At 59.2% G+C, this 27337-nt stretch overlaps 1 protein-coding gene across 1 annotated transcript in view; it reads right to left on the bottom strand.

The window, feature by feature from the left end:
• Nucleotides 1–7054: 7054 nt before the first annotated feature.
• Nucleotides 7055–27337, bottom strand: part of CRHR1 (corticotropin releasing hormone receptor 1) — a 44786-nt gene continuing 24503 nt past the window's right edge. The window contains exons 3-13 of the mRNA XM_004480567.5: nucleotides 25014–25133; nucleotides 20444–20529; nucleotides 12413–12519; nucleotides 11294–11414; nucleotides 10967–11120; nucleotides 10577–10637; nucleotides 8510–8582; nucleotides 8190–8275; nucleotides 7936–8071; nucleotides 7795–7836; nucleotides 7055–7292 (exon numbers count right to left, since the gene is read on the bottom strand). Of these exons, the coding sequence (XP_004480624.2) occupies nucleotides 7152–7292; nucleotides 7795–7836; nucleotides 7936–8071; nucleotides 8190–8275; nucleotides 8510–8582; nucleotides 10577–10637; nucleotides 10967–11120; nucleotides 11294–11414; nucleotides 12413–12519; nucleotides 20444–20529; nucleotides 25014–25133 (1127 nt within the window). The 3' untranslated portion in view covers nucleotides 7055–7151. The remainder of the gene's footprint in view (nucleotides 7293–7794; nucleotides 7837–7935; nucleotides 8072–8189; nucleotides 8276–8509; nucleotides 8583–10576; nucleotides 10638–10966; nucleotides 11121–11293; nucleotides 11415–12412; nucleotides 12520–20443; nucleotides 20530–25013; nucleotides 25134–27337) is intronic.

Below are 27337 nucleotides of genomic sequence, written 5' to 3'. Positions count from 1 at the left end.
CTGTTCTCTGTGTCTATTTGCTGCGTCTTGTTTCTTTGTCCGCTTCTGTTGTCATCAGCGGCACAGGAAGTGTAGGCGGCGCCATTCCTGGGCAGGTTGCACTTTCTTTCGCGCTGGGCGGCTCTCCTTATGGGCACATTCCTTGCGTGTGGGGCTCCCCTACGCGGGGGACACCCCGGCGTGACAGGGCACTCCTTGTGCGCATCAGCACTGCGCATGGGCCAGCTCCACACAGGTCAAGGAGGCCCGGGGTTTGAACCGCGGACCTCCCATGTGGTAGACGGACGCCCTACCCACTGGGTCAAGTCCGTTTCCCGCCCAGGGAACTTCTTGGGGTCTGCCCAGCTCCCTGCCTGCCTGGGAGCTCCTAGCCCTGCAGCTCCACTCGCCTCCCCGGGGCCTCCCAGCAGGGCAGCCCATGCCACTTGCTGCAGCTTTTTTTTCCCTTAGGTGCTGGGGGCTGGGTATTGAACCCAAGACCTTGCTTGTGGGAAGCCGGCACTCAAACACTGAGCTCCATCCGCTTCCCTGAGTTGCCTCTTTCGTTTGTTTTGCTTGTTTGTCTTTGTTTTTAGGAGGCACCAAGAACCAAACCTGGGACTTCCATGCAGGAAGCAGGTGCGCAACTGTTGAGCCACATCCGCTGCCCTGCTTCTTTCTTGTCATTCAGTTTCCCACCACTGCCACCAGAAAAAAAGTCTCCCTTCTCAGCACGCCATCGTCATGACTCAGGTTCTACTCTTCTCATAGCACAGATCGCGATATTACTCAGGCTGTTTGCTTTCTCTCTATAGACAAGGACCTTGTCTGTCCTAGTGGCTGCTCTTGACTTCTGGAACAGAAACCAGGACACAGGAAGTAAGTGCAGCTGCACGAGCGTGTGCACCGTTTTACTGTGGCATGGACTGAGCCCTGGCGCTGATACGGCACGTGTCCACGGAACATGGCGTGGTGGAAAAGAGTCAAACCCAGGCGGGGAGGGCACAGCCCTGGGCTCAGCCTGCACTCTCTGCGCCAGGTGCAGGGGGCTGCGCAGGGGACGCCTCTTCCCGGGCAACTAGGACTGGGCAGGAGGTCAGCCTAAAGAGGGACTCGTCCGAAAGGCACCTACACACTGTAAACGCTTTATCCTGGCTCCCGAGGACCGGGCACACCATCTTGGATCTGTCTTGAGGCCCCACCATTGACAGAGGCTCCAGCACCTGGAGTTCTGGGTCTTTCTTGTGAATTCTGCATCTAGGAAATACCATCCTGGATTTTCGGATTTGTGGCTTTACAGTCTTTAGAGAGGAGGGGGAGGCTAAAGGGATTGGCAAGAGTGGTGTGAGAGTGGGATCCGTCTTCTAGGTGCTGGCAGTCTCCTGCCAATTATTTTCATTTGTCTCCCCTACACCTAATTTGACAGCTGATTCTGTGTTACTCACACTGTGTTTTCCAAAGCACTCAGCTGAGTTCTCATGAGAAGCCACATCTCTCCTCTTTGGTGAACTTCTGTTTTGCCCATTAATATAACACTTAACTGGATCACAAACAGTAATTACAATGACAAGCTGGCTGTCATAAACACACTCGGGAACAGACAGCAACGGTGCTGTGCGGACCCCTTGCTGTGGGGAAGGGGGGCCCAGGGGAGGAGGCTCCGTGGGGTCCTGTAGCAGTGCAGGGGCTGGTGTCGGGCAGGGGTGAGGAAGGAAGGGGGCTGAGACGAGATGGTGTCTCCACTGGGTGCATCTCTGAATCCAAGCTGGGATGCCGGGCATGGCGGGGGTGAGCCAGGCAGGCGGTCCCTCACAGAAGGCTCTGTCTGCCCCCTGCCGCTGACGGGCAGCACAGACCTGCGCCCGGGCCCCGCTTCAAAACCCAGCGCTAACCCCAGCCCCCTCATGGGACCCTGCTCCAGACAGTTCTCATTTTAGTTTTTCTGGACCCCAAGCTGGAGTTCAGAATACACAGGCACCCCACATCGCGCTTGCTCCCGTCCTACTCTTGGGGTCCCAGTGCCACTGGGATCAAAGAATCCTCGTGTCCTCTCCCCCCCCCCACCCCAGCTCTTCCTGGAATCCCGCCGGCTGAAGGCACTTGGAGTCTTCCCCAGCCCCCCGCCCTCTCCACCCCACCTCCGAGCCCACCAGTCCTGGAATTGTGCTTCTCGTGGCTGCCTGGTGGCCCTGGCAGCACCTTGAGCACTGCCCTGCTAGGTGTGAGGCCCAGGAGTGGCTGATGTCCCGAGGGGCTGTGGGCCACTCCTCAGGTGGCCTCTCTACCTGACAGCCTCTGGGATTCCACCCCTTTCCACCAAAGTCAGCTTCCGCCCGTGAGGGCATGCCTCCCCGCCTGCAGCCTCCGTGCCCTCCCAGGGCAGGCCAGGGGCCTTTATTGTCATCTGCTCTGGGCAGGGAGGGCAGCAGACCAAGGCGACTGCTCAGGAAGGATGGGGAAGTTCGCAGCGCACCTGGCCACGCCGCTCACCTGACCACCGTGCAGCTCACCTGGTCATGCTTGTGCCCTTACTTCCTGGCCCAGGGCCTTCCCAGCTGCATTTCTAGAGCTGGTACAGACACCCTCCCTCCTAGCCCCGCAGGGAAGGTAAGAAGAGGCAGGGGCATGTGGCGGATCCCAGCCTGTGCTCTTCATCTCCTCTTAGGGGCTCTGCAGGTGTGGCCCCACCCTGCTTTCCGCCACCCAGCTTTCATCTTGGCTCAAAGGGCAACGAGGCGAGGCTGCAGGACCCCTCGGAGGTCCTTGGAGTGGGGCGAGGGGCAGCCTGGCAGCCAAAGATGGCCTTTAGCGTTATCGCCACATGATGTCTCAGGGGTTTCTCCAGCACACGGAGCTTTGGCAAATGCACGTGGCCCAGGCCTCTCTCCACCTCTGAACTTGCCCTACAGGACGTGCGGGTCTGGGTGGGCTAAGGAGCTGGGGGTAGGAGACGATGCTCCCAGGAGGTGGGAGCCTGTGGCCTGCCCGGAGGCTGAGCTGGGTGGGGAGAGGGCCAGGCAGGGTGGGGGCCCATGCCCTGCAGGCCCCAACTCTGTCCAGCTCAGCTCTGAACACTGTGTGCCCACAAACTGGGGAGACTGAAGAACTGGGGACGGGGAGGTCTTGGAGGGGATCTGACAAAGAGACAAAGAGCCCCTGAAGCGTGGGGGTGAAACAGCACGGACCCTGAGTTAGGCACGGATTTACATCCGGCCGTGCCATGTGCTGGGCAGCCCCAGGCAGGTCTCATAGCCTCCCTGGGCTTTTCTTTCCCCATCTGTTAAATGGGGCTAACAGCGGCTGCTTCACAGGGTGGAACGAAGCTTAAGTGAGATGGGTGAGGGGCTTAGCTGCCCCCGTACCCAGTGAGCACTCGGTTGTGGTCATCCTGGGCCAAGGGTGGGCAGTTGTGTTGGAGTCAAGGGGCTGGAGGAGATGGCCCTGCCGACGCCCGGGCAGGAGGGCAGCAGCGCCCTTGCAGGGGTGGGGTGGAGCTGGGGCGGGGGCGACGGCAGGGCCAGTGGAGGCTTCTGGTGGCCTGGGCCCCACTTAGAAATGAAAACCCATTTTAAAGAGTGGAGGGGTTGTGGACGCTGGAAAGGCAGAGGACAAGTGGCTGGGAGCCTGGATGCAAGTGTAGCCCCCTCGTTGCCACACCTAACTGGGTGGCAGCTGGGGCCTGGCTGGGCCATCTTTGGGACTGTCCCACCTTCTCCTGAGACGCCTCCCCGATCAGACCAGTGAGTCCTGGGTTCTCCTTGCTGCCCCCGCCCCCAGAGCTGCTTCCTTCATCCTGCCCTGCTGAAACCCAGGCCCCAAAGACTTCGGTCACCAGAGGAGGGAGGGAAGAGCCCCGGACCCGGACCTGAGCTCCAGCCCCAGCTCTTTGACCTCCGTTGAGTCGCCAGGCCTCAGTTTCCTCGGCTGTAAAATGGACTGGTTCCTACCTCAGTTAAGGACAAGGTAATGAAAGTTGTAAAACGGGTTCTGTGGCTTGCAAAGCACTTTGCAAATGCCTGCAATTCAGGTATTATCATCTGGACTCTAAAATCTCCCTCCCTCCTGAGGCCTAGTTTTCCCAGCTCCCACTCCCTGCCCAGGCTGGCTGGAGGGGTCTGACCGGTCAGCAGCTGGGGCCTGAGCAGGAGGCCTGGAGGCCAAGCTGAGGGCCAGAGGCCGGGACAAAGCTGTGTCAAGGCTGGGGCTGAGTTAGAAAAACAAAGCCACGTAGCGGCATTCTTCCTCCACAGCTTCTCTGTGTAGGGCGGGGGTGGGAGAGGGTCCCCGTGAGAAACGGGCTCTGGTGGAGGTTTGGGGGACTGCAGCCTGTGGGTGCGGCACGGGGAAATCTTCCAGGCCTGATGGCAGCTTCTGTCCTGGGGTCTCAGAACTCCTGCAGTGCCCCCCCCTGGCGGCTGCCTGGCCCCTCCCTACGACTTAGTGATGTGCTGTTGACCCGTCACCCCCCCTCACCCTCCCAAGGCGCTCTCCCTGCCCCACCCACAAGCCGAACCTCAGAGCAGAATGTCCCTCAAAGGCCCCGCCTCGGCACCCGCACCACCTCCTAGAGCCTAGAAAGCACTTTGCCATGGAGGGACTCTGCTCGGGGGCTGCCCCTCGGACCGAGAAGCTGCAGGGCTTGGGGGCCCAAGCTGAAGCAGCCCCTCGGCGGAGCCTGCGGCTCAGGAGGCCCTGAAGCTCGCCTGCACTAGCCTGCCTGCCCAGGGCCCCTCCAGCTCCTCTCATGACCAGCCTTGCCTTGGAGGGAACCCCGACGTGGGAAGCACCTCAGCTCCGGAGCGAGCAGCTCTGAGCTCAGTCAGTCCCTGGGGAAGCTGCTTCTCCTCCTCCCCCACCGGGGCTTAGCACAGTGCTGAGCGCACAGTAGGTGCACAGAGGCTGCCTGTCAATCAGAGCACCCCGAGGCACAGGCAGCAAAGGTGGGCACGGCCCTGCATGGGCCTTTCCAGCCCCTTGAGTGTGCACCCCTCACAGGGGGCCCCCCTGCCCCTCTCAGGCCCCTCCTGCATCCTTGGGATACCCCCACCCCACCCCCATATACCACCGCGGTCCAGGAAAAGCCTGGACTTTCCACTTCTTCACTGGGTGAAAGGCAGAGCTGAGAAAGCATCTCAACTGTAGCCAGTTGAGACTCAGCAGTCACTTCTGGTCCCCCCATTACCCCGTTCCCCCCCCCCCCATCAGCCAGGACCCTTTACCAGCCCCTCCCCCAGGCTCTCTGGAAGCCACCAGCTCATGACCTTCCCGCGGCCCCCTTGGTCCCCTCCACTGCCCTCTCCTCTTAAGGGCTCAGGGCCAGGGGCATTGGCAGAGCACGGGTCCTCAAGGGCACCCCTAGCTCCGCAGGCCCAGGCCCTCACCTGCCCCCTCCCCGCCCTCAGCAGGAGCGTCGGGCTCAGCCCCACAGCCTTCTTGAGAGCACACGCCCTGGCATGCTTGTGCACACGCAATGCACCACGTACACACGCATCTGTGCAGCCCTCCTCCCCGGTCAGAGCCCCAGGCCGGGGTGCTGGCTGGGCCAGGCATGGTCATGGTGCCTGCCTTGCCCCTGGCCGTCGCCACGCCACGCTCTGCCCTGCTTCCCCGGCCTGCACCTGCTGTGCCCGGCTGCTCTGCTTTTGCTGCCAGAGCCTCTGTGGCCTGTCCCTGGGGCTGCGAGAACCCCTGGGGGCTCCCCCAGCGACGGCCCTGCCCGCTAGCGGCTGGCCAGGTCGGCTCCCGCCCCCTCGGGCACACTGCCTGCGGCTGCGGGCCACACTGGCTCCCCTGGCTCATGGCAGGATCAAGCTCCAGCTGCCCCTGCGGTGGTGGCAGCTGGAACACACCCGCCCTTTGCCTCTGCCTTCCTTTCCTGGCCGCATCCCCACCGCTTCCTGCGCTCCCCTTCCTTTGAGTTCCCGCCTGAAACCTGCCCAGGGTCTGTTTCTGCAAAATCCAAATGGAGAGAGTGTTCAAGGCCTCCCCTGCTCCCCAGCTCAGCTACCGCCCTGGGCTGTCCCCTGCTTAGGGACTCACCCCTTTAGAAAGACCTGGCCTTTATTAACTGACCCTGGCCAGCCCCCTTTCTTCTTCTAAGGCCCTGCCACCCCTGCCCCTCTGTCCTCTGACGCCCGCCTAGCACCCGCCATCCGTGGTGGGCACAGGTGTGGGAGCAGGTTTCTCGGGCCCCTGGGGCTGCACAGTGGCTTCCCCGCGCTCTCCCCACCGGCCAGCGTGCAGTCCAGTCTTTTACAAACGGTGATTGAAAAGATAAATATTATTAATTACATCGGCTCTCCCCCCGCAGCTGCCACCCTGACCTCCCGGGCCGCTGCAGAGAGCCCTACCCTGGCTGTCCAATGGCCCTGGGCCGCTTGTCCTGCTCCAGGACACTGGGGACCTTTGCTCAGCTAACGCTCCTGCCCCACAGGCTCTCCAGGTGCCCCAGGGCGGGGCCAGCAGGGGCCGGGCCGCCGCAGCCAGCAGGTGGGATGGGTCCTCGGTGGCTCAGCCCGCTTGGCTCCCAGCCACTCCCTGCCCCACCGCCATCCTCTCACAGAGGGAGACCACCAGGCGGGGGGCAGGGGGGAGGAGATGACAGGCATTGGGGTGAGGGGATTGCTGGGTTGGTAGGTGAGGGGGGAAGTAAAGGTCCAAGGGTGCAAGGCAGCCAGGCAGGGCGCGGTCCGGACGGAGTGCTCGGGGTGCTGATTTCTAGTGACGTCACCTGACATCTGGTGACAGTGCCAGGGCTTCTGACCACACAGCCTTGGCTCCCGGGGGTGCGGGAAGGCAGGGCTAAGGCCCGGAGGCATCGTCCCGATGGTTTGGATGCCATCACGAGAGTTTCCCACAATGCCATGGGCAGCGAGCGGCCTGCGCACAGCCGCTGCCGGCGGCCCAGGTCTCCGGCGGGCGGCCAGTGTGTGCTTTGGGAAGAGGCCTCTGGAGGACCCGTGTGCGGCTCTGCCTTCTCCGGCCCAGTCTCCTGGAAGGCCCGGGGCGGGGGGAGCCCAGGCTCCACCTGCTCCCACAGGCCGGGAGCCGGGGGCGGGGAAAGGGGCCGCAGGCTCTCGGTGCCAGCTGTTCCCGGAGGGGTAGGGGGCTGGAAGGAACCAGTCCCGTCGGCCGGTTGAGCCCGTCGTCCCCGCAGAGATGCCAGGGGCGGCTCAGACCGCCGTGGACTGCTTGATGCTGTGAAAGCTGACGCGGGTGGGGGAGGTGGGGATGGACATGGCGCGGGCCACGCGCGCCCGGATCGAGTGCTTGTCCTGCCAGCGGTGCCACCTCTTGCGGATGGCAGAGCGGACCTGCGGGAGGCAGCGGAGGAGACAGAGCCTGAGCCTGGGTCTCCGGGACGCCCCCCCTCCTCAGGGGCCTCTGCACAGTGTGCGGGGCACAGGGGGCCCCACGGGAGGTCCCTGGCACCATCGACTTGCATACTTGCCAGGACAACTGCCCAGCAGGGGGCCATCGGGTGCCGCGAGGGAGGGGCGCCTTTTCCTAAGCCACGCAAGCTGTGCCCCGGGCCGCAGGGTCCCTGCCCTCAGCCCACAAGAATCCCCAGCCCCGGGAACCCGCCACTCTGCTTTTCCAGCACCCACTTCACGGCCCCTGGCTGCGGCACCGCCCCCTGCAGCTGCCCGCGGGGGCGGAGGGCGGCTGTCACTGCAGGGGTGGAGTGGGGGTGGCGGGGACCCTCCCAGCCGCAACCCCAGGGACCTAGGAACAGGGAAGAGAGAGCCAGCTCCACCTGGGGGGCGGGTGTCGGCCACCCCGGGCCCGGCCCTGGGGGACCCCGGGGGACCTTACCTCGCTGTTGAGGAAACAGTAGAACACGGACACGAAGAAGCCCTGGCGGGAGGGGCACAGTGGGTCTCCGGCCGCAGGCGCGGCCCCCCCAGCCCCCGGGCCGCCCCCTTGCTCCCCCGGCCGAGGGGGGGCGCTGTATACCTGGAAGGACTCCAGGAAGGAGTTGAAGTAGATGAAGACGACCCGGGAGGCCTCGTCCTCCCCGGGGTTCACGAAGAACAGCATGTACGTGATGCCCAGCAGGGGCAGCAGCACCAGCGTGGCCTTCACCGCCTTCCTGGGCCGGGCGGGAGGCCGCGTCACAGCCCGGCGGCGGGGGGCCGGCAGCTCCGCGGCAGGGGGACCACCGCCCCGGGGCGGGGCAGGGGGCGCAGGGCGAGGCCGGGAACCGTTACCTGTACTGGATGGTCTCAGACGTGGTGGAGGCCCGCAGTTTGGTCATGAGGATGCGGACGATATTGAAAAGGAAGATAAAATTGATCTGGAATTCGAGCACACCAGGGGGATGGTGAGGGCGGAGGGGGCGAGAGATGGGCGCGGGGCGGGGCTCCCTGGGCTCCGCCCCCCACCTTCACGGGCGCCTGCGCATTCCCGGCCCCGCGTTCCACGCCCCCCCCCCCCACGGGCGGCCCCATCTCGGAACAGAGGACCGCGGTAGGCACTGGCTGCCCCTCCCTCTGGGCCTCTCTCTCCGGCCCCCTACCCAGGGTCTTACCAGCAGGACCAAGATCATGGGGCCCTGGTAGATGTAGTCGGTGTACACCCCAGGCCTTTTGCCAAACCAGCACCTAGAAGGCCACAATGGGGAGGTCAGGGGAAGGCGTCCGGTTCAGTGGCCTGGAGGGAGGGGGTGGGGGGCGGCCAGGCAGGATGGAGCCAGGATCTGGATGCTCCAATTCTACCCCTGGCAGAGGGTAAAGTCACTTGATCCCACCACAGAGCCTCAGTTTTCCCATCTGCAAAATGGACAGCATCCTCTATTTTGAGAAATAGACTCAGAAGAGAGCATTGTGGCAGAGAGGGGTCTGTGGAAAAGTCAACCCGAGGGACAGGCTGTGTAAACGGTCCGCAGCCTCCGTCTCTGGGGCGGTCCCCCCGGCGGAGTGGTGGGAGGAGGGGCGCTGGCGCACGAGCAGCGCCTGGCTCTGCACCCGTCACACGGAAGGTGCCCAGGCCGGTCCCTCTGACCAAATCTGTTTAATTGCAGCCTGAACAGCCTGAAGGTAGGGACTGCCAGGTTCCACCTGCCGCAGGAGGCAGAAATGCTTTGCATCTTCCCGAGTTGCCCTCCAGAAAGCTCCAGGGAGTGGGTGGGTAACGGGAAGCTGACGTCCCACAGGGAAGGTGACCCACAGGGGCTAGCTCTTATGATGCTTCCTACCCCAGAAATTGAGATTTTGATGTGAAAACTCTTGGTTTTTCATAAAACACCGTGCAGGCCAAACACAACCAATCTGTGGGCCGGTCCAGCCCTGGGGCCTCTGGCCAGCACCTCTGGTCTCAGGTTCTTTCTGATGTCATTCCTGGATCCCTTCTGTTGCAGTGTCAGCATTTTACCACTAGGTGGAGCGCCAGAGCTGCTCAGACCTCTCTCTCTGGGGCATCCTCTTCCCTCCTAGCTGCACACACACACACACACACACATCTGCACACCCGCGGCAGCATCACCCGGGGTTTTACCATGCTCCTGCTCTGGGACCCAGGCCACCATCCTGCGCATCACCACCAGGCTCTCTGATGATCCCCAGTCTGGGAGAGGCTTGTCAGGGCTGGCTCCCTTCCCAGCCCAGCCCCACTGACCAGCTGTGCCAAATGCAGCCAGAGGGCCTGAGAAGGAAGAAGTCACCCTTTCGACACGGAGTATCGCTCTTCAGGCCCCTTGTCCCCGGGCAGCCTCTGTGGGCGAGGGGTCAACCCCAGACGGTTTTCGGAAAAGAAGCTTCTGGCTGGTCTGGGTCCATCTCTTAGGTCTCTCTCTCTCTCTGTCAGTTGTTCTCAATCTTAGCTGCACTTTAGAATAATCTGGGATGGTTGTTCTGTTTTTTTAATCGTAGACAGTTGTGTTTTGTTTTTTCAATCATAGGGCCCAGGCCACACCTCAGGCCAGTTACCTCTGACTCTGGGGTAGGACCCCTGGCAAGTAGTTCTTAGAGCTTCCTGAGGAATGTGCAGCCACGTGGAGAACCACAGGGAAGTCCCGGTTCTCCAGGACGACTGGGAACTTCAGAGCTTCTCAGATCATCAGAGTTATTTCAATTGTTATTAAATCCATGGAATTCTCGCTTTTTAAAATGAGTCTTAATATTAATAGAGAATATTTATATGGCATTTTCTATGTGCCAGTGACTTTTTTCAATGCTTAACATGTATTTATTTGGTTCACCAGTACAAACAACCCTTTGAGGTAGGTATTTTTATCAGGATGTCCATTTTACAACTGAGGAAACTGAGGCATGCTGCAGAACTACCCCAAGGTCACCAAGCTAGCTCACAATGGAGTCACAATTCAGAACCTGGACAGCCTGACTCCAGAGACCGCCTGGAACCCTCTGAGACTGTCTCTTGTGAACACCTAAAACGTAAGTCAGGTGAGAGGCTGGGAGCCTACTGGCCCAGCCCCACTGTTAGGGAACCTCGGGTTGTGTCCAGCCCTTAATGCCCTCCCTGTGTAGACGTGGAAGCCGTGGCCCGAGCAGGGAAGGCGGGTGGGCAGAGCTGGGCCGGGGGCCTGGACCTCAGGGCTCAGGAGGCCCTGAGGATGGCGAAGCGCAAGAGGACTTACTTCTCATTGTCATAGTACAGCTTCCCGATGGCCCAGGCCACGATGATGGGGAAAGGCACACCTGGGAGCAGAGATGAACTGTCACAGAGCCCTCCAGCAGGGGCTGGGAGATGGAGGGCCTAGCAGAGCCCATTGCAGCCCAGTGCCTGGGGGTGGGCAGGGGCACCCCTGCTAGAGCTGGTGCTCATACCACCCGACATGCCTCCTTCAAGACGCTCCCACTGTGCCCCATCCCCAAGTGGGGGCAAAGGGCTATGGGATGCACCCCACAATCCCAGCCTGGGCCACTGTCTTTCAAGCCCCCTGCCAGCTGGCCTGTATCTGGGTGAGGAGAGGGCAGCTTTTAGGGGCAGTCCCCCCAGGGCTGGGGCAGGAGCTGGCCCCGCTCACCCCAGCCGATGCAGATGAACATCCACTTGCGGAGCCGGTCGGTGGAGTAGGTGAGCACGATGGCCGTGTGCAGGTAGCAGCCCTCGCCGAACATCCAGAAGAAGTTGGTCACGTGGAAGTAGTTGTAGGCAGCGGTCACCAGCCTGCACCAGGCCTGCCACCCCACCCCCACCAGAGACGACCATTAGCCAAGGTGGTGGGGGGCAGCAGCGGCACACCCCACCCTGGGGCCCGCTCTCGGCAGGATGGGCCCCAAGACCTGGCCCTGGCCCCTTCTCTGCTAGGGCAGCCCCACCCGGGCCCTTCCTCTGAGCCTGATGGACCCACCACATTGCTCTGGTGGACTTCGGGGCTCATGGTGAGCTGGACCACGAACCACGTAGCATTGCGCAGGATGAAGGCCGAAATGAGGTTCCAGTGGATGATGTTTCTCAGGCACCGGATGCTCCTGGGGCAGCAGGGGTGGGTGGATGAAGGGACGGAGGGGATGAGGGACAGGGTCACAGCATCCCTCCAGCCCAGGTGTCAGCGCAGGGCTAACTGGCCAAGGCTATCAGGGAGGTGGCAGCAGAGGGGCCCCTGCCACCCCCTGGCACCCTTCCCACCCGAGGCACACCCAGGCGTGAGCTCCTGGGGGTGGAGCCTGGCACACAACTGATGCTTCACGGACCAGGGGCAGCTAGCCCTCCAGGGAGCCCCCTTTCTCCCGTGGGGTACCCCCTCCCTCCTGTCGTTCCACAATTGAGGTGCAGAGCCACATCGAGGCTCAGCTAGTCTCCGAAACAAGGGAACCAGAACTGCGCGATCAGTAATAGTTGCTCCCACAAATCCGAGGCTGACTCTATGCCGTGTTTCACTCATTTTACCTCCAAAACCAGTGAACACTGGGCATTCTTCCTAGCTCTAGAGGAGGGAGCCGAGGCTCAGGGAAGGTAAGTAAGCTCGTGGGTGCCCCTGCACCATCCCTGGAGGGTAGTAAGCCTCGGGGCAGCCCCTCCTGGGGTGTGGCCTGGGCTGGTCCCTTCCCCCCCAGGGACCGGCTCAGGAAGCCTCCCTCTGGCTTTCAGTCATGATGCTCACTCCCGCTCTCCACCCGATACCAGGCACGGGCCTGCCTGGCACTGCCACCTGTATCCTTGGCAGTAGTGCTGGGGCCCCAGGCACCCAAACCTGAAGGGGGAATGCCACTCTACGGAGCCCCCATCTCTGGGGCTCCACCTTCCCAGGCCTCCCAAATGGGTGTGGTCCAGCCTGGGTGTGGGAGGCCGGAGGCCAGCCTGGGCTTGTCCCTCCCTGCCCCCTGCCCCCAGCAGTTACTGTGGGCGGGTGCAGAAGTGGCTCTGCCAGAGGTCCCCCAAAGACCTGATACCTACAATCCCCTTCTCAGCAGCCCCCACCCTGCTCAAGGCCCAGGGACGGGAGGAGGTAGTGCCGGGGCCGTCTCACCTGAGCCGCAGGAAGAGGACAAAGGCCACCAGGAGGGCCACCAGGGAGACGCAGTGGCCCAGGTAGTTGATGATGACAGCGACGCGGTAGTGTACCTTGCTCTTCTTCTGAGGCGGGAGAGAGGGCAGGGGTCCTGTGAGGCTCCCACGCAGCCCCGCCCCGCCACCCCCTGGACGCGCAGCCGTGGGAGGACAGCCCCCGGGGTGGCTGGGGCAGAGGGGGTGCCCCTCGTTGAGCCCCCACTGTGTGCCAGGCCTTGCCCAGGCTGATGGCTGCATCTGCTGCCACGTGGTGGGTGAAGGGCCTCTTGACAGCACACGGGACTCCCACCCGCATGGGCAAATGCCTGCGCACGACTCGCCGACACCCTGGTGCTCACATCTGCCCGTGTCCACAGTCCAAACACCACGTGGCACCAGCGGGTGCAGACACCAGCCCTCTGGGCCCTCTTTCCCGCACCCACTGACGAGCTCTAGGGCCCTCCGGCTGCAGAGAAAGCCCACTCCCCTTAGTGAGGGGTGGGGGGAAGCAGACTCCTTGGAAACCATTAAAGAGCAATCTACGAGATCCAAGCTCCTAACTGCTTCCCAGGCCCTTCCCTACCGCCAGCCCGAAGGGGTCAGCTTGAAGCTGAGCGAGATCCTCTCCCAGGACTGGGACAAATCCCCAATTTTATTTCCCAATTCATTGAATATACTGATCAAGGCTGGAAAAAAAAAGGCCACAGCCCTCCTCTGTCCATAAACACCAGCCGGGGGAGGGAAGAGGCCTCTCCCATTTACAGGGTTTTCCAGTGTTATCTTCTCAGCCCCTCAGGGCAGAAGCCCTGAAAGGGGGCCTGTACCTTATTTTGCAAAACAAAACAAACAGACCTAAAGGTATGTTGACTTGTTCCAGGTTACCCAACTTCAAAACTGTCTCCAACCTGCTTGGGAGATTGGCAACCGGAGCCGGTCTGGAGCTCTGTACCCCAGAGCAAATGCTCTTCATTCGTGCGGGTAAAAGTGAGCCCACTGTAAACAGGACCTTTTGGTGAGCTGACTTCAGTCAAGGTGTGGCCCCCCTGAATCAGAACAGGTCGCAATCCTATTACTGAAGGCCTTTAAAAGCAGAATGAAAATCAGACACACAGAGAGAAAGCCATAGAAAGAAGCTGGAAGCCGACAGAACCAGAAGCCAGGTGAGAATGCGGTGTGCTTTGCCACATGACAGGAAAGCCAAGGAATGGGGCTCAAGGGCAGCCAGCCCCAGGGCTCTGGTCTGCAGGAAGAAAGCCTCGCCTGGCTGAGGCCTCCTATCTTCACAACCGTGAGCCAGGAGGCTCAGGGGTTTAAGCTGACCCCTTGCATGGTATTTGTTTCAGCAGCCAGGAAACTAAAACGTCATCCCATAAACTGGGGACCGGCTGGCCCCAGTGCCCATTTATAACCTATAATGGGGAATTGTTGCCTGTAAATCAGCCCTCTTTATCACTTTTCACCCCCTTCCTCTCTACCTGCGACCCCTGCTCTGCTATTTTCTCCCACTTGTCTTCCCTCCTTGCCTAAATAAATTATTGGCCTAACTCACCCAGTGTGCTCTTGAAATTCATTTCTGCAGCATAGCCAAGAACCTAGACAAAATCCGGTAACAATGGGAACCTAGAAGATCCCCCTGGAGGCTTCCCTCGTCCCCACCACGTGCCGCTTCTGAGAGGGGCGCCCTCACTGTGGGGCCAGAAGGCCCAGGAAGCTCTGTTCTAAGGTTTTCCTGGCAAACAACGTGGCAGGAAATCACACCAGCAGCTCGGGGCTCATAAGGTTTGGGACCCAGGGAGGTGAGAATGGAGGCAGGTGAGAGAGGGGTACCATCACTGCCGTGCAAATAGGAAGGTCTCCGCGCACCTGGTGGCAGATGCCCAAATCTGGAGGCTCCAGAAGGCATACACGCGTCACCACCTGTCTGGAGCTGGCACTTAATTTCCTTTTATTGGCTTTTCCACAAGCCCACGCTGAGAAGCCCCTGGTAACGACATCATCGGGGAGCCCAGCGTGGCACAAGCCACCGGCTGTGTTCAAGGGGGTCCGGGGTGGACAGAGGAGCTGTGTGTGCAGCCCCCCACCTCCGCCGCTGTCAGTGCCTCCCCTGCTTGGGCCCCACAGCGGGCTGTGCCTGGTAATCTGGTTTGGGTGGGAAGGAGTCATTTATTGAGCTCCTGCTGTATCCTGGACATGGGCCAGGTGCTTTACAGACGTCGTTGCTTTTCCTTCTCAGCTGCCCTCTGAGATGGTTCTGAGGTCCTTGTTTTTCCAGTCGAAGAGTCTGAATAATGGGCCCTGGCCAGTAATTGGAACCCGAGTCTGCCTGGCTTGAAAGTCCCTCCCTTCCCTGTCCCCACAGTGCATTTCTTGGGGACAAGCAGGGACTGAAAACAGAAACCTGCTCTGCGGAGATCCCTCTCCGTCCTAGGCCTGGGGCACACTGACGGCCCCTGCAGGGAGTGTGGGGGGCTCTTGAGGGGAGACAGGTGGAGGACAGCCCAGCAAGCGGTGGACAGCAGGAGAGGTGGCTGGCTTCGCCCCGGGTCAGCCAGTGTCACCCAAGAAATGGTCACTGATGCCCTGAGAGACAGTATTGCCCAGAGAGTCAGCCAGAGTAAACCAGAACCCACCCAGCATCACCCTGCGAGCCAGCCTGCAGCCGCTGGACACCCAGAGGACAAAGGGACACGCCAGGCCCAGGGGCCTGACCAGCACGCTGGGCGCCCGCCGAAGGCAGAACAGTGGGGCTCGACGATCAGAATCCAACAAGCCGCGAGTGCCCGGCTGCTTTGACAGACTCTGCATGATGCCACCTCGTCCCACAGGGGACTTGTCAGGCTGCCTGGCTGGGAAGGGGGCAATGAGATCTCCCCGTCCTGCTCCGCTCTGCCCCTCCCACGTCCCCCGCCTAGTATCTCCTCAATCCCTGCTCACCCCACTTAGCAGCTCTCCCTCCTTCCCCAGGTTGTCTCTCCCCTGCCCACCCCCCACCCCCCACCCCCAGGAGTACTGGGCCCCTGCGCTTCAAAGCCTGGTCCGTGGCAGCAACATCAGCATCCTAGGAACTTGCAGAAATCTTAAATGCAGAATCTTAAGCCCCACCCAGACTGAACGGAAATCTTCATTTTACTGATGCTCAGATGATTCCTAAGCCCACGGAAGTTTGAGAAGCTCTGGGCCAACCAACCCCATGTGGAAGCAGTGAGCTGCAGCCCACATGCCCGGTCCCCCAGGGTCCCTTTCCTGTCCCACCAAGGTGTGCAGAGCCTGTGCGCAAGGGGAGCAGCGTGCCTGCAAGTGGCGTGGCGTGGGGGAGAGTTTGCTGAGGGTTACTGCAGGGGAGGGAGGTGGTGTGTGGAGGAGAGCTGATGGAGAGGGCGGGACGGGGTGGGGGCTGGTATCAGTGCCACCCCCAGGACTGGGCTCTCCTCTGTGTCCCGGTGACGGTGACGGTGACAGCTGCGGGCAGGTCTCCTGAGCTGGCCTGGCTTCCTTGCAAGCCCCATTTCACACGTTTCCTGGAATCCATTATCTGCAATACCCCAGGGCACTGGGCTTCATTAAGGCTCAGCCCAGGCCTGAGAGGGAGAAACCCACCGCTCAGCTAATTGACTCCTTTCCTCTTTGCAGCTGAGTGGGGTGGGGGGAGGCGGGTCTGGTGTGTGTGGGGGGTGTCTGGAGAGGCTGGGAGCTGGCAGAGGGGATAGCATTCTTACTAATTAACTTAATTGATTACCCGGGGTATGGGCAGCTGTGCAGGCAGGGGCTGCCAGGGAGAGGAGGGGCCCAGGCCGGCAGAGGCGCGCCCAGAGCAGGGGAAGGGCAGGCACGCCTGGGCACGGTGGAGGGCACGTGTGGGCGGCAGCCCCCACCGAGTCTGTGCCCGAGGCCGGCGTGCACGTGCTACCTGTGGTCTCCTAATCAGGCCTCTCCCCCACCTCCCAGGCGAGGTGGGAAAATGGATGGAGTGCCCTGTACCCGCCGAGACACAGGCCAACCCCATGCTTTCTGTAGCATTTGCTGCCACGGTACAGGTCAGGAAGCTGGGATTTAGTGAGGACACATGACCTGCCCAAGGTCACGCAGCTTGTAACCAGAATCCAAACCTCAAACTGACTGCAAAGCCCATGCTGTTCTCCTTGTACCGCCAAAGAGGTGGGCAGGTGAGAAGCTGACACCCCCTAATCCGCCTTCTCACCCCAGCCTGGCAGGTGAGGGAGTGACAGCCCCTGTCTTGGGGGCAGCGGCCTGCTGCCCTTGAGTCTTTGAAGGGTGTTTGGGAGGGGGAGGGGTGCTACTGAGTTTCCCCATGAGCCTCCCAGAAGGGCGGGCACTTAAGTGACAGCAGGGGGGACATGGGGGTTCCATGAACTTGCCCTGACGATCAGGAGGATCGAAGGCGGGGAAGGAGCCTGGGAGCAGCTGTGGGTGTCCAGCTTGGCACATGTCCAAGACGGCCGCCCCTCTGGGTGGGGGAGAGGGCTGTCTGTCCTACCGCAGGGGCTGGCCACCTGCCCTCCAGCTGGAGACACACGTCAGGCCCAGCAGGACTAGCAGAGCCCGTGGCAGGTGCCAAGGAGGGCAGTGAAGCCTGGCCCTGGCTCCGCCCCCCCGAGGCCCTCAGGGCCTGAACTGTCTCCAGTCACCCACAGCACTGACCGGCCTTTCTTAGCTCAAGTCTCGTTCCCCCCCACCCTCTACTAGGTAAGGGAGGACACCCCTCCAGCCCATCTTCTCCTGCCCAGTGTTTCCTAACCCAGAACCCCATTACTTCCCTCCCCCAACACACGGGGATGCACCTCACCCACCCCCAGCCCTGCATCCCATGTCGTGCCAGGCTGGCTCACTGGGCAGGTCTTAGGAACCTGAGACCACCTTGCTCAGGTCTGATCCTCGGGGCGAGCGGGCCAGGCCCCCCAGCCTTGATCTGAGACGCCAGGAAGCCTCTTGCCTTGCATCCTGATAACTCCTTCACCCTGCCAAAGCCAGAGCCATTAGAGAGGGCGACATTCTTTTAGGCTAAGCCTTATCCCATCTTGGCAGCCTCTGGAAGGACGCAGAGAGCCTGAAAGCTCCGTGACATGAGGCCAGGAAGCCTGGGGAGGGGCTAACCAAGGCGTCCAGGGCTGGGGTGGGGGAGCTGCTCTTCCTGCCCCACCTCCTACCAGGCACCTGGCACCAGCAAAGGAGAGCTGGACCAGGAAGCAGGGGTTCCAGGCTGACTCACTCTGGCCGTGGGACCCTGCACACTTCTGGCTCTGCACCCGTAAACGGAATGGGTTGCACTAGATCAGACTTTCTCACCTTGGCCTCATCAGAAGGCTCCCCTTGGGGGTAGTTGTCAAAATACAGATTCCCAGGCCCTTCCTGGAGAGTTTGATTTGTCAGGTCTTGGCTGCAACCCTGGAACCTGTATCTGAACAAGTGCTCTGAGTGATTTTCATTATCAGGCAGCCCTGGGAACCTCACGAGGGGATGGAGGGTCTCCAAAGTCCCTTTCAACTCAGGTCCTTCAGGCATTGCAATTCTCAGGCCTGCCTGGACTGGACCCTCTGTTCCATGGCCCAGAAGTGGGGGCCCTTGGACAGTCTAGGGGCCACCTGTCTCCGCCCCGTGCTTTCTGCTCACTTGCTCTTCCAGGTTCATGGCCCTCACCTTCCTCAGCACCCACTGAAAGGGTGGGTGGGGGTGTAGGGCAGGGGGAAAAGGGGATGGGGTAGCAGCAACACCAGGAGGAGAGAGATTGGCATATCTGCCAAATGTCATCCTTAAAAGATTATTCATTACAGCCTTGTAATAACAGAAGACTGAGAATAAAGACTGATTAAATAAATTATGGTACATTCGTACAACATGATACAAAACGAATGAAGATGCTGTTTATGCATGGATGCAGAACAATCTGTAAGATAATTCCATGGAAAAAGCAAGGTGCTGAACAATGTATACAACATGCAATACCTGGGTAAAAACAGAAATGAATATATATCACCCTAATACATGCAGAGATTGTCTCTGGAAGGACATGTAAGAAATTGCCAACATGGTGGCATCTGGGGAGGGAATCCACAGGGTGGGGGCAGAGGTGGGAGGAAAACTTTTCACTGTCTTCCCCTTTGTCTGTTTTGAATTTTGTATTATGTGAAGGTGATATCTGGTTAAAACATTCAAAGTTTTATGGAAAATTACAAGTGTTGGGGAGTGTTTTAGTTTCCTAGGCTGTTCAAGCAAATACCATGGAATTTAAGGGTCGGCTTAAACGATGGGCGTTTATTAGCTTACGGTTTAAGGCTAAATGAAAGTCCAAATCGGTGGCATCATCAAGGCCATTGCCTACTCCCCCAAGGCTGTGGCGCTCTGGGGCTGGCTGCCGGCAATCCTTGGCTCCTCTGTCAATGGCAAGGCACACGCCAGTGTCTCCTGGTAGCTCCCTTTTCTTCTGTGCTCCACTGATATCAGCTTTTTACTTCCTGTGGCTTTCTCACTTTGTCTAAATTTCACTCTCTTATAAAGGACTCCAGTAATAGGATTAACAGCCATCCTGGTAGAGGTGGGTCACACCTTACCTGATGAAGTAACCTCAGCAAAAGGTCCTACTTACATTGGGCTTACACCCACAAGAATGGATTAGATTTAAGAACATGTTTTTCTGGGGGTACATACAGCTGAAAGCAACCACAGAGAATATGTGGAAAAATAAGAACGCTTATTCATTCCTGGTAGAATGCAAAATGGTGCAGCTGCTGTGGAAGACAGTTTGGGGGCTGTTCTGAAAGCTAAGTATAGAATTACCATGTGACCTGACAATCCCATTTCTAGGTTTATACCCAAAAGAATTCAAAGCAGGGGCTTGAATGGATATTTGCATACTGATGTTCATAGTGGCATTATTCACAATTGACAATAGACGGAAGCAATCCAAGTGTCTATCAACTGATGAATGGATAAGCAAGATGTGGTATATATACATACAGTGGAATATCATTCAGCTGTAAAAAGGAATGATGTTCTGATGTATGTTACAACATGGATGAACCTTGAAGGCATCATGTTGAGTGAAATAAGCCAGACACAAAAGGACAACTATTGTATGATCTCATTGATATGAAATAATTAGAATAAGCAAACTCATAGAGTCTGAATCTAGAATATAGGTTACCAGGGGATAGGGTGGGGGTGGGGAATGGGGAGTTAAGGCTCAAAATGTACAGAGTTACTATTTTGAATGACGGAAATGTTTTAGTAATGGGTGGTGGTGATGGGAGCACAACATTGTGAATGTAATTAAAAGCAATGAATTAAATATTTGAATGAGGTTAAAAGGAGAAATTTTAAGTTGTATTTATGTTATTAGAATAAAAACTTTAAAAAAAATCACGGCACTTCACAACACAGTGAACCTCAAGTTAAATCACAGACTATAGTTAATAGTACAATTATAAAAAAGGTGCTTTTACACCAATGCAAGGTGTTAAAAATAGGGTGGTATATGGGAATCCTGTATTTCATGCAAGATTCTTCTGTAAACCCACAGCTTCTCTAATTAAAAAAAAATAAAATTGAGAGTAAGAAAAAACAACCCATCCCTATCATTCCTATTTGTTTAAAAAATTTTAAATTAAAAATGTAAAAGGACCCCCAAAGGCTTTTTGAAACTGCACTGCTGCCCCACCCCATCCAGGCCTTGATGAATCTCTCAGGTGTGTGGGGTGGCGCAATGGCGGCGAATCGACGACCGTCTTGCTTGGACAACAGCGCGTTTCCTGGCTGGCACTCACGGCCGCACAGTAAGTGTGGGTAGAAGGGAGGAACATGCACCCATTTCGCCCCTCTCAGCCTCTGCCCACTGCCCACTGCCCACAGCTCCATCTCCCCAGTCCACCTCCCTGAGGTGGGGACCTCGGCACCAGCCCCAGCCCCTCCTGCCCCAGCCGGCCACGTGGCAGACACGAAACCCCTGCTGGGGCCCTCGACAACTCTCCAAACAGGCAGCCTTGCTCGCCTGGCTCACCTCCTCGTTGAGAATCTCCTGGCACTGGGAGTAGTTCACGCGGGCGGCCCAGCTGCCATTGGCCAGGCACTCGCGGTAGCCGTTGTCTGGAAAAAGGAGAATCAGTGACCCATGGGCAACACTCCTGAAGAGCAATCAGGCAGATGCCTGTCCGCTTGTCTGTCCGTCTATCCATCCCTCCTGGGCCCAACACAGGGGCCTGCCTTGCTGGCGGGCTCTGGGGAAGCTGGTTAGAAAGGCTTCATTTCTGCGCTGTCCTCCTACCTCTTTCTGCCCGCTGGCCCCCAAGAGGGGTGCGGTGGCGACGCTAACACCTGCGCAGCCAGGCTGGTGCGGTCACGCCCCCAGGGCTGACTCATGGCAGCCTGGCCCGCTCGCTGCTCTGCTTCCTCTTGTAGGTCCTTATGCAGTGGCAGGCCACGGGGTGGGCTCTCTTCTGAGAGAGAGTCATGCTGGGGGCTTGCGTGGCAGCAGAAAGGAATAGTGAGGTCTCACGAGACAGTTCTCCCGTGGCTGGGCTGGATGCAGTGGGCAGGACGTGGACTGGCTCGTGTGGCACATGGACAAAGGACAGGGTTTCCTACGGTGGGACGACTGGGGTGGAGGTTTCCACGGGACGTCCCTGTGCCAGGGTCTCACGTGGCAGTGTTTTGCATGGGGTGGGGGGCTCCTGGGGCAGGTCTTGGGGTGCTCCCCAAGGTGGTTCTTCCCTAGAGCAGCCTGAAGTGGGAGGGTCTTGGGGGGAACATCCATGGTGGAGCTCCTGGGACAGTAAGTCACAGGTGGCAGGAGTGTTTTGGGGGCTGCTACCCAGGGTGGGCCTCACCTGGCCGTTTCCTCATCACTGATAATAGGAGCTGCCACCTTTGGCTTCCCAGCCAAGCATGTGGCACTTGGAGGAAGAAGGCAGTGATGTGGGCCAGGGAAGGACAGAGCCTGCGCAGCCACTGCCCAGAACCTGTGGCCTCTGAAGGGGGTGGGGAGGGGCCCTGTGGTCCAAAGCGACACCTGGCTTTGGGGGTCTAGGATACACAGAGCTCAGCAAAGGGTCCCTCTTGCCCTGCTTCCTGCCCGCTTTGGGCACCAGAGCCCCAAACCCGGTAGGGAAGGACTGCGGGAGTTCCAGATTCCGAGTCTTTTCTCCTCTGCTGGCTGAGGTGGCACGCCCCACCCGGTGCCCCTCTCCAGCATCCAGGGCTCTAAACCTGTTTCCTTAATTCTGGCCCTGGCTCCAGCAGCGGCTGGCTGGAAGAGAAACTGAGCCCCGAGCCATTGCCACTGCAGCCCCGCCCCTGCCGCAGGGCTGTTGGTGGCTCCCGCAGACCCTCACATCACGGGTCCCCACCCGGCAAAGCCGAGGAGGGTGGGAAAGCTGCCCAAGTCCCCTCCCTGGGCCTGGTGCCCAGGAGGGCAGCTCCGCTGGCGTGAAGCCAGGAGCCAGGCCCTGCGGCTGTGCTGGGGGCTCCGCGCGCCAGCCTTCGGGCCCCCCTCTCCATTTACAAAAGCAGGAGCCGGGCCGGGCTCCCCGCGGGGCTGCGCTGACAGCACGACGGATGCCCGCTCTGGTGTGGGGGGGGGGCTGGAGGCCGGCGCCCGCCCCGCCCTCACCCCGCGCCCGCCCCGCCCGGAGGCGGCTCGGCTGCGGCGCCCGCGGGGACGTCAGGCTAAATGGATTCTTAAAGCTCTGTCCTGCTTCCCCGTCAGGGGACTCAAGAGTCTTGGGCAGAGTCGAGCCCTTTGGCAAAGATGTCGCTGATTATCTCCGCAATGCTAAAGGAGGGACGAGGCAGCAGAAGACCGAGAGCTCCGCGACAGGGCTTGCAGACAGGCCTGGGGACGCGGGATGGAAGCAGGGGAGGGGGGCAGGTGCCTTGGCCCAGCGGCCGCCGGCCGGAATGTTTGCAAAGAAAGGGACATGGGGGCAGGGGTGTGGCTGGAGGGGGCGGGGCGGGGGTCCTTCCCTTAAGACACAAAGGAGTGGCTAAGCACACAGCCCCTAGATCCAGTCCTCCCCCCCCCCCCCCCAGCTGTGTGACTTTGGGCAAGTCACCCGGCCTCTGGGCTTCCTGATCTGTAGGAGGGACCCCCCCACACTGGCCCTCCCTCAGCGGGCTGAGCGGGTATTTTCAGTTGACAAGTGCAGAGCGCTGGGAGCTGTACCTGGCATGTGGTGTTAGCTGTTATTTTTATAACTATTGTCTCGGAGATGTATTTATGTAACCTTTTCGTAAGAGGCAGAACGCGTCCCTATCCAGGGAGATGACAGGCGGAGCCGCCTTGGCTCAAGCGCCCTTCGGCACCACCGCGTGGGGCAGGGGCCGCGAGTCTGCCCCCTGTGGCGGGAGCAAGGGAGGCAGCGAGCTGGGATGGGGAGGGAGGAGGAGATCCTGAAGGAGAACAGGCCCCACGGAGCAGAGCAGGGCGTGGTTGCCAGGGAGGATGTGACCTTCTTGTCTTTAATTGCTGAGCTGAGCAGTCCTTCCGAAGAATCATGGGAAAAGGGATATTTTTGGAAATGCCTCCCATCCCTTTGAAGATCGGATGCAGCAGCAGGGAGGGCATTAAGGAGAAGGCCTGGCAGTCCAGGCAGGCCTCACCAGTAAATGAATTAATTAGTGTCTAATGATTCAGTGCAGCCCTGGGCTCCCACGCACTGCTGATGACGGGCATGCTCATCATTCTGCCCCAGCCCTGCCCTCCTCGAGGGGACCAGCATTCCCAGTTCCTCTCCTGCCATCAAGGAGGGGAGAACCTAGAGAGCAAGTCCCTTCCCCCAACCTCCCACCTATCCCGCAGGAGAAGACACTGACGCCAGGGCTGGCTTGTGCTGAGGGTCCCTTAACCAGACACAGCGGGGGCTGAACCCAGAACTCTTGGCTTCCATTGAAAGCTGGGCCGGCAAACGGAGCAGCACAGACCCAGGTGCTGGGGCTCGAAACAGCTTTTTCAGGACAAGACAAGAGCTGAGGGAGCTCATGGGTAGAGGCCAGGGCTGGCTGCGAAGGTGGGCAGGGCCCAGACCACAGCGGGCCTGGCTGGTCACTGAGTAGCAGGGACTTGACCAGGGAGGCAGCAAGGAGGCCAGGAACATTCTCTGGGAGCAAGGGTGTGGCAGGGTCGGCTCCCAACCTGGGCTGAGAGACTGGGGGAGACTGGAGAGGGGCGGGTGTGGGGGATGAGAGCAGGTAGGGTCAGGCATGAGAATCACCTTAGAGGTGGAAGTGACAGGGCCTGGGGACCCCTGACTCCCTGCACCGGCCCTGAAGCTGGCCTCCTTCCTGGAACTCAGAAGGACTTGCCCCCAGCACAGTGAACGGGGCCCTGGGAGGCCCGGATCCCCTGCAGGTTTGCGACCTTGGAAAGATTATTTGCCTCTCGGTGCCTCAATTTCCTTACGGGTGTTCCTAAACTGGAGGCCTGCTCCGGGGCCAGCAGGTGCCAGTGAGGTCCAGGGGTGCGCTGGCCTGTGCACCCACAGACTCTCCTCTTTGACTTGGTTGCCTCTCTTCTTCCTACCTGAGTTTCCTCTCCTTGGTCCCCGCACTCCTCCGGGCTTTCTTCTCCTTTTCTCCCCTGGGTCCTGCCTGCAGCCAGGACGTGGGTTCCAGCCACACACAGGCGCCTCTGGCCATTCCAGTCCCTAGCCCAGCCCTAAAGCCCCCCGGGGAGGACACAGTCACTCTCCTGGCTGGGCCCTCCCACCCCTCCTTGGCTGTAGCCCCCAGCCCTAGCCCCCTTAATCCATCTGGTGAAGGAGAGGGGGGCAGGAGAAGGACATTGGGAGTTGTGAGCTGGAAGAAGTCCAGAAGCTACATCCTTCCCACCCTGGCTGTCAAATGGTCAGAGCCCCTGGCCAGCAGGGGCTGCTCTCTTGATGAGCAGAGGCTGTGAGTCATTGACAGGGGACAGCAAATTAATTCTGAGGAAGACAGGTGGCATAGCAAGGAGCTGCAAAGCCCTGAGGTGCAGGGCCCCAGGGGAGCGAGGTGTTTACTAGGGATCCAGTATCAGAACAGCCCTGGGTCAGCCCCCACCCCTGCCACGGGCCTAGGATGCAAAGCCAAGCCCCGTGCTTATGCCTCTAAAACTGGGTTCCCAGCGCCTGGCTGGAGGGCCACGTAGCCTCCCTGAGCTCCAGGTTCTCATCTGCCCAGTCAGGGCGAGTCTAATGATTCCTGCCGACCTCCTGGAGTTGTCATAAGGCTCAAGTGGACTAAGACGTTTGCCAGCCGCAGAGCAAAGTATCCCACAGACCTGGATGTAAATTCTGGCCCTGCCACCTGCCAGTTAGGTGACCTTGGGGAGGCTGCTTAACACCCCCAGCCTCAGAGGCCTTCTTTCTATAATGGGTGAAAATGTCTTCCAGGGACAACGTGAGGATTCGCAGTAATGGCTACAGAGTGGTCAGCAGAACACGGGGCCAGCTTTGGGAAGGGTTGGCCATACCCACAAGAGGTATCATTACTGTTATCATCATTACCATTATTTTTCCCATGCCCAGTAAGCCCCAAGTTCTCTCCACCCCGCCCCACCCCCTAGCCGATGGTCCGTCCTGTACCCCGTTTCTTACTTGTGGTGTTGTAGCGGACCCCGTAGAAGTAGGCAGGGCAGGGCCGAGCCACCAGCTGCCCCGCGGGGCTCCGGGGCCAGCAGGTGCCAATGAGGTCCACGGAGGCATTGCACTGCAGTCCTGGGGACAGAGACGGCTGGTGAGGCAGAGCGAGGTCCCACCCTGGGCACTCCAGGGTCCCGCCCACCTCCGCACTGCCCCGCACTCACACACCAGCTGGGGACAGGACAAGAGCAGAAGGGAGCTCAGCCTACGGGGAGAGGCAGGAGACAGCAGGGAAGGAATCTGAGCTCAGTGCTATGGGACCCGGGAGCCCTTGTGGGTTCCAGAGCAGAGGAGGCACAGAGGTGGTGCTTAAAGACGAAGTTAGAGTTAGAGGAAGGCTGGGCACGCTGCAGGCCCCTGCTCTTTGCCCCTTCCTCGGTGACAGACTGGAACTCTGAGACTTCACAGGGACAGGCCTAGCCAACCCCTGACCCACTCCCTCACATGTCTCTGGGACCAAACCACATCCGCCCTGATCTTGCAGGGAGGAACCAGTTAAGTAAAGTGACCCAGTTTCCAGCCCGCCTGATAACCATATTAATTGAGCATATACTGTTTGTTTGTGTTCTGGTCTATGCTGGGCCCCGGCAGAGGGTAACCAAGGAGAGAAAAGGGAAAGAAACACATTGGTAGGTATGGAAAGGGCAATCTGGATGCCTGGCTTCAGACCGGATTCTGCTACAAATTTGCTGTATGACCACAGGCAAGTCACTTGGCTTCTCTGGGCCTCAGTTTCTTCATCTACAATAAAATGAAGTGGTTGGACCACATTAGAAATTCTTACTCTTAGTCCACTGAAGGCTTCAAAGGGTTCATAGAGACCCTGAAATTGAATGAAAAAATTAGTGTATATGTGCATTTTAATGGGGATAGGGCCCATGGATTTCAGTAGATTCTCAAGGGGTCTGTACCTTAAAAGAGTCTGTAAACAGCTGAACAAGAAAGAGGCTGTCAAAGGCCCCTTTCAGATATTTGTTCTTAATTAAGGAGCTTTTGGGGGTGGAGTGCGCGGTGCTGCAACTGTGTTAAAGCCGCACTGACATCACAAGAGTGAGGGGTTGGTCTCCCGGGGGTGGGGGCTGAGCCGAGGGCGGTCCCGTGACGCCTCCTGATGCTGCCCCTTCTGTAAGTGCCTCGAGATGCCCCTCTCCTGTGTGAGGCTGGCACACCATTCCCGCGGGGACCTGGTGGGCCCCCCACGTGAGGGGTTAGCAAACTGGGACTGGCATGAGAATGTAGGCACACCAGGGAGACCCATGAACCAAGTGGGGGCAGTCTTTCTATCGGCAGCTGCCAAGCCCGGTCCAGGGCCCTCCTGCCCTCTCTTCCCCAAATTAGCCTGTCCCCAATTTCTTTGGAAGCGCTGGATTAAATTGGCTTCCTTTCCCTGATGGACTCAGGGCAGTGCTGAGAAGCATTTGTACCAAACGCTGGTTTTTCTTTCTAATCAAAGCTATTCATAGGGCCTTTGTGCAAATCAGGGCTCAAAGGGCAGAAACCTGGAGGCCAAGTGGTTTAATTGAAAGAGAAAGAAGTCTGGATCGGGGCTTGATGGATTCAGTGGCCAGGAGGCTGGGTTGGGCCAACCCCTGGTGCTGTGCCACTGCTCAGCCTCCGGGAGTGGAGGAGTGAGGAAAGCAGGGCCAGACGGGGCCAGGGCATGCCAGGCTGGAATTTTAATCTGTCATGGATCATGCCGGTGGTGCTGAGCCCCGAGGAAGGAGAAGCCGGTGGTAGAGGCATGGGGTGGGGGATAATATTATGATGGCCATGCTCTGCTTTTCCACAGCTCTTCCTCATATATTCTGTTTGATCTTCACCCACACTGCAATATCGTGATTCCCGTTTTATAGTTGAGGAAACTGAGGCCAAGTTGAGTGACTTGTCCAAGGTCATAAGCTAATGAATGAAAGAACTAAGATTTAGCCAGGTGTTTTTTACTCTAAATCAAGTGTTGTATTACACTGGGTGTCAATAAAGGGGCTGGGCGACAGTCAAGGAGGCACGAACCGTTATAGCAGTTATTCTGATGGTGCTTCACACATACCATCTCATTCAAAGCACCGTCACCTCCCTCAGGAAGTTGTCCATTCACTCACTCATTCATTCTCAGCTGGCTGCTGAACCAGGCACTGGGAAGGTTGAATGGGAGGTCACGCGTGGCCGGGCCTGGCCGGGTGCCTAGCACAGTGTCTCAGTTTAGCGTCTGACCTCCTCCCTCCCGCCCTTCCCTCTCCCTCTGTCCCCTTCCCTGGACAGTTTCCCAGATCCCCTTCTGT

The sequence above is a fragment of the Dasypus novemcinctus genome, chromosome 21, assembly GCF_030445035.2.
Source record: "Dasypus novemcinctus isolate mDasNov1 chromosome 21, mDasNov1.1.hap2, whole genome shotgun sequence".
In the NCBI taxonomy this organism is placed as follows: Eukaryota; Metazoa; Chordata; class Mammalia; order Cingulata; family Dasypodidae; genus Dasypus; species Dasypus novemcinctus.
This window is presented reverse-complemented; position numbering and strand designations above follow the sequence as displayed.